This window comes from Prunus persica, chromosome G6 (genome assembly GCF_000346465.2).
Source record: "Prunus persica cultivar Lovell chromosome G6, Prunus_persica_NCBIv2, whole genome shotgun sequence".
NCBI classification, from domain to species: domain Eukaryota; kingdom Viridiplantae; phylum Streptophyta; class Magnoliopsida; order Rosales; family Rosaceae; genus Prunus; species Prunus persica.
Genome location: NC_034014.1, coordinates 20,953,513 through 20,960,107, shown reverse-complemented (window position 1 = coordinate 20,960,107; position 6,595 = coordinate 20,953,513). Strand labels below are relative to the sequence as shown.

Genomic DNA, 6,595 nt, shown 5'->3' with positions numbered 1-6,595 from the left:
TAACCTTTTCTTTTGGATTTTCTCCCTTCTCTTTATGACAAGTGTCATTTTCCTTACACTTAAAACAATGTCATTAATGCATCACACAAAAATATATTGGCTTTTATATTTCCTTCAATTTATTCAAATTTTGTTATAACTTTTTTAGCACATTGTTAAAAAAATAAATAATTAAAAAACATAAGAAAAACGTCATACTTTTAAAAAATAAAAATAAAGTTTGTTTCATGACATCGTTATCATCTTTATTTTGTTTTTAACAAAGCACGCGTTCTCTTTGGAAAAATTAAAAATTAAAAAAAACTTTTGTTTTATTTTCTTATTTAATTTTTAACAAGGTGGTAAGAAAGTTATAAAAAAAAAATTAATACATTTAATAAGGGTAAATTTGAAAAACAAAAACTAGTTTGTGTAATGCATTAATGACATTATTTTTTTTAGAAAGTCTAAAAAAAAAATTAGAGAGAAGATTGCTATCACTCCTATTCTCTTAATCCAATAACTGTGTGTGTGGGAGAGAGAAAGAGGAGAGAACCAAGAGCATGCCCACCACAAGCCAAACACATTCTCTCTTCCACTTGGCGAAAAGGGCTCTTAAAGAACCATAACACTTTTTGCAGAGTGCCAACAAATGCCACTGATGGACTCATTAATCTCATCTCTGCCCCAAATTAAACTATCTTCCAATCACAATTATGGTGGTCCACTTTCGGTCTCACAAGATAAAGCCACAAAAGGCTAAGCCACTACCCAAAACGAATCAATTGCCCCTCTTTGCAACTTGAAGAACTGACAGGACAAAAAATTAAAACCAACATCCAAAGGCTGATCATTGTCATGTAATTCAGAGCTACAGAGCCGGAATTAAAATGTGGCCACAAGCTCAAAGTTACCTCTCATACGAAAAAAAAACTCAAAGTTACCACGTAATTGACCTGAAAATGAGCTTCTTTTGAAGGCTCAGATTGGACCAAATGAGTGCAATAATAACAAAGGTTGATCCCCAATCAATTTCAAGGCATGGCAATTGACAAATGAGCCTATGAAATACAGTGACAGTGCCTTAAACAAAGCACCATGACCTACGCTTTTTTTAAACAGATGTAATAGCCCAAGTGGTTGGGAATTAAGAGCATTTCCAGCAAGCTCGGGCTGGGGGGGGTTTGGGCAAAAAAATCGTTTCCAGCAACAAAGTCCAGCCCGGGCAAGCCATGGGACCCAGCAGACTGGGCTGGCCCGAGGGCGACTTCGGCCCGAGCAAGCGCCCGAGCAACGTGACGTCATGGCTGACGCCAGGCTGGCGTCAGCCCTCCAGCGGTTTAATTTTTTTTACTGTTGGCGCGTGCATTGCACGCGCCAATGTTAAAAAAAATTTAAACCGAAGCGCTACAGTAGCCGCCAATGGCTACATTACACGTGGCAGCGTATTGGCTCTCCGATCATATTTTTTCCAGCAATCCAACGGTAGCCAATGTTTGTACAATAAAAAAATGAAAAAAAATGGATAAAAATTTAAAAAAATACAAAAAAATTACTGATTTTTTTTTTCTCTATACCTTATTTCCATTTTCAACATTTAAGTAAATGTCTTTGTCCTTCTACTTTTATTTATTTTTATATTACTCCATTTACTTAAGTTTACAATGTAAATAAGGAAGTACCCCATATTTGGATTCAAATAAAAATACTAGAAAATCAAATTCCCATCAAATCAAAATATGAAAAATCGGTTTTAGTGCAAAATACGATTTAGGCTAAAAATGATGGCTCATTAAGTCAATATATACTTCATATTAAAATTTCATAAAATCAAGTTTTCTTATTTGATGTGTAAGGAATAAAAGCCGCCAAAAATTATCTTGAGAAAATGATTATTCCGAAAAATCATTTTTCATACTTAGTCAAATTGCACCTCTGCTACAAAAATTCTGGGTTCGCCAATGTCTATAAATGCCAACCAATACTCTTCACTTTTGACACCAAATCCTCATACTTTTTTTTTTTCCTATAAATACCAACCAATATAACTAATAAAATAAAATCTTATCCGAAAATATTATCCAATATGAATAGTATTGACATGTAGAAACCAAAAAATCTTATCCGAAAATATTATCCAAATTAATTGTTTAAGTAAAAAAAGTTGTGAAAAAAACAAAAAAATGAATAGTATTTGCCATGGCAAGCCCCAACTACTGGAAACACATTTTACTGAAGGGGGCTAGGGCAGCCACTATTCACGTGAATAGTGCCTGCCCTAGGGCTAATCTTGCCATGGCAAGAGGCAACTGGTGGAAATGCTCTAAGGGCTGAGAATAAAAGAAAGAAGGGCATCACAATCAATTACATACCAACAAAATCCTTGGAACTCAGCGTTTGCTCCAAAATTCAGTAGATTTCTGGCCCTTGATTAACTTCTGGAAAAGAGTTTATTTACAATAGTAGCAAGCTAAGAGCATAAATATGATCATATTCACAAAATCCATATTTACCAACAAAAAAAAAAAAAAAAAAAAACCTCCATGGTTATTTCACATTTCTCTTTGCACTGGATGATGTGCGCCTAGTAGTAGAAGGATGCTAAACTATTAGCATGCAGCATTGCTGGAAAACAAGATGCGTCATACCAGCTCTTTCAAAATTAAGGGCGCTTTCTAATTATCCTCATAAGTCTGATGGATGTTAATCTTCTGCGCTTCTAGGAAGGACGCTGATGCAGGGCCTATCCCATTCTAAATTATTTTCTACTTTTACCCAATTATGTAACAGATTTGATTCTTCAAAAACGATCGCACAACGAATAACTCATCAAAATAGGGCCAATCCTGAGATTTATCAGCTAGTCTTAGGCGTCAAAGTTCTGAAGAGAAGAAAGCCACTGTTCCATATAGTTCTTGCAATCTGCATATACAACCAAAATGCAGATTAGCACAGATGACATTTTAAGAGCCTAGAAAGCATAACTTAAAACAGATGACATATAAGAAACCAACAAGCATTTTCGATCCTAATGTAAATGAATCAGATTTTAAGTTCAGTGATTTTGTTCTCATGTTCAATTAGCAGGTCCTTTGGACGTGTTCTCATGTAATTTCACACCATTCATAAAGGAAGGGTCAAAACATTAAGTGTTTCTTGGAGTTTTGTGAGGGTCATGCAAGAAATCTGCCAACCAGAGCACGTTGTCAAGATAAGGATTATCTAAGTGACTGATCAATCCACTTGATGCTCCAGGCAAATGACTCCCGAAACCGTTTGGACTAGCGTTAAAAAATTGGGACAGGAGGTCCCAACAATATCATGCATATCACAGTGCATTCCACTTCCCCATATATGCTGTGCTGTGATGGTTGTGAGATTTGCAGCCGCAAAAGTAAGTTGTGTATTTACAGGAATGGACAAAAACAGGTTACCTTAATCACTAACTGATTTTCAGTAGTAGATACTAACCAAACAATTGTTCCACATAAATATTAAAATCAGCAAGACAGGTGACAGATTGATTTCTTCATTATGACAATAATTGACTAAGAATTCCCAAAATGGAATGACCAAATTATTTTGATATGACATGAATAATCCAACTTTATTCTTGCCAAGAACCAAGTGATCACCTAACAGATGATTTTGTCTGGCCTATTAAGAACACAGAAGTCAATTAACTTAAATTACTCAACAGTTCCAAAAGGTTGTTGTTTTCAGTCAATAATTAATCAAGCTGTAGATGCACAAGATATACGAGTAACAAAAGTCAGCAATATCCTAATAACTAAACAATGTAAGAAGGACAGAAACAGAATTAGAAGAGCAACATCTCTTACCAGAAGAGAAGTCATCTGGGAGGTTCTTGATGGCACTCAAAAGCTCATTATTAGAACCCTCCACCACCTCCTTGCAACCAGGGCTGTAGCAAGGGACCAGCACTGCAAAACTATTATCCGATTTATCATCACTCTGGAAACCAGGGCCATGAGGCTCCAACCATCCTATGGACCAGTCCGAGTCATCGGATTCAGACCCTGACAAACAGCCTCCACCATCCGATGGCACAATAACAACATCATACTCCCTATCAATCCTCCTCTCTTCTCTACTCTGCCACTTCCTCTTAACCTTTCTCGGAGACGAGGCCATTTTCGTGCCCATAACTGAAGGGAATTGGACAGTTCCAGGTTCCCTCAGACCACCAAAACCACACTCAAAAGAAGAATTTAGAGAAGACCCATTATTAGCAGGCTCTTTCTCTTTCCCACCCCACCAACACCATGAAAAACGAGTGAAAGAGACTGCCATTTCTTTTTCCCTTTTCAAACCCAAACTTAGAGGAAGCTAAAAGATGATGGTCCAGCACCTCTCTCTGTGAAGGCAAAGAATTGTGGGAAAAAGAGTAGAAAGCCAGAGACTCAGTTTGAGACCAAAAGAATGGGAAGCCCAAAAAGGAGTTTGCTAGTTGCAAATGGTTCCTGCCTGTTGCAGCAACCACTGTATTAGGAAATGATCACTTCAATTCCTAGCAAAAGCAAATCACACGAGGAAAAGTTATAACTAAATTCAATCCAACAAATTCACAATCCTCAATAATGGTTATGATAGAACAAAACAAAAAGCAATCTTCTAGGTTATAAAAAAGAAAAAAATCTTCAAAACAAAACTAAAGAGTGCAAAAAGTCCTTGATCGATGAGGTAAAACTTAGTCCACTGAATTAGCAAATTTGGACCATCTCTGATCACAGATTCCAATCATCAAGGCGAGAACTTTCTATTAATAGAAAACTCTCAAGAATCAAACTCAAACACACAAAAAAACCAACATGAACTTACTCAAACGCCAAAAATCACAACAATCCAATAGAAAAATTCAAAGAATACTTCAATTTCAATCCAATACCCCCTTTTAGGTCCAAAGTTACCAAGAAAACTGGCACTTGACAGACCCAGAAAACAATCCAGAAATTTTAAGTCTTCATACTGGTAAAATCTGACTTATAGAACAAAAACCCACCCAAAAAAATGAAAAGGGAAGACTTGGGTCACGATCTCAAGTCCAAAGTCAGAATTTTTCGAGACTTCAAATGGTGAAATTGGTCATTTTTGCCCGGAAAAATACCCAAACTTTAGGCGACAGACGACGGTGGTTAACCTAGAAGAAAATTTTAGAGAGAGAAACTTATTTGGGTTTTCCCAACCCCGTCATCACCATCATCATCTTCTTCCTCTTCCTCTCTCTCTCTCTCTCTCTCTCTGTGTTTTCTGAGAAACCAACTGAGAGTGTCCGTCTCCTCCTGAATTTATAATAGAAGCTCTCCCTTTGGTTTTTCACTTTCACTTTACCTTGGACTTTTATCGTGGCACATTCAACGGTCACGATCTGAACTTTCTGGTCAAATGGTCCGGTGGAGCATGGATCTTACTGTGCTCCCCAAATTATTTAAGATCTAATCTAAATATGGGACTAATCAATGGGGTAATTTTTAATTCAATGACAAGTGGAGGCCCAGTACCGTCCAAATTTGCTGACGTGGTGGTTACAAACCCAATCATTTCGTGTGTTTGCGGTGCAAGTTATTGACACGCGTAAACTAGGTCAGGCAATGGATCAAGCTTCTAGGAAAATTACAAAATGACCATGATTGTTGTATTTGTATTAAGGTTTTTGCATTAAATTATTGAAGTCTAAGTCTACCCAACCTCACTCGAGCTTCGGCTGAATTTTTTTAGCTCCCTAATTTTAGATATTTACGAGTTTTTATTATTATTTTAATCACAGTTTCCGGGAAGATATGAATTTGTTGTGACTCACAAAGTCTTGTTAAAATAAAAGTCCTAAAGGAAACTACTTAAGCGATTCATAGTCAAATGTGGCATGTCTTAAGACCCCAACGGTGAAAGGGAAATGCCTTATTAATCCAGACGATAATAAACACTCGGTGGTTAGTTAGTGACTGTTATGGTGGTCGTTCGGATAGTGATGATGATGACGGTGACAAGGTGGTTGTAGTAGGGGTGGCGGCGATGGTGGTGCCATAGTAAAGTGGCAGGGGGGGACGGTGATGGTTGATGGATGTGATAAGGTGGTGTTGAAGACCAGGTCAATGTATGTAATAGTTTGAATCCGTCTACCCCTTAAATCCATCTTAGAACCGAAATAGCTACACAATCCCACAATTATCATATCATTTTTTTTCTTTATATAGAAAAATTCAATGATGTAAGTCCACAACTATCATATTATATTTTCATCTTTTCTTTATTTAAAAGAATGCAAAGAAAATATATGAAAAGAAAAGAACGAGAATTGAACTCTTGATGATGTGAGTGTAAATCGATTAATACACAAGTGTTCCTCATAGTGACAGCCTAATAGATACAAAAAAGAGGAACAGTTGATTTTTGCAAATTGGCACGTTACATGAGAATGGAAGGAATGGTTAGACCAAAAGGCCGCCCTGAAAGAGAAAAACAGTGCTATCCAATGCATAGCTAGCTAGCAAATATTAATCAAATTTAGACTTTCAACAAAAAAGCCAAAGCTTTTTTGTAGTCTTTCTAAGAGCACTTGCACCTCAAAATCTAGTCTAAGACAAAAGATCTCCCC

The 6,595-nt window shown here is 36.7% G+C and overlaps 1 protein-coding gene across 2 annotated transcripts; it reads right to left on the bottom strand.

The window, feature by feature from the left end:
• LOC18774818 lies at window positions 2,349-5,266 on the bottom strand. Of its 2 annotated transcripts, XM_020566541.1 has the most exons (3): window positions 5,003-5,266; window positions 3,822-4,510; window positions 2,349-2,901 (listed from the first exon to the last, which is right to left on the bottom strand). In XM_020566541.1, exons 2-3 carry the CDS (start codon window positions 4,291-4,293, stop codon window positions 2,846-2,848), a joined length of 528 nt encoding a protein of 175 aa, XP_020422130.1. In that variant the 5' UTR covers window positions 4,294-4,510; window positions 5,003-5,266; the 3' UTR covers window positions 2,349-2,845. The 2 variants fall into 2 exon arrangements, with proteins under 2 accessions (XP_020422130.1, XP_007206145.2); XM_007206083.2 differs by having other exon boundaries at window positions 3,822-5,266.

What these genes read in the sequence shown, in the direction of transcription:
- LOC18774818 (XM_007206083.2), bottom strand. Translation starts at nt 4,293, where the DNA reads ATGGCAGTCTCTTTCACTCGTTTTTCATGGTGTTGGTGGGGTGGGAAA. An exon ending in CCCAGATGACTTCTCTTCTG is followed by an intron (nt 2,902 to 3,821) that starts GTAAGAGATGTT and finishes TTGTATATGCAG; the next exon opens with ATTGCAAGAACTATATGGAA.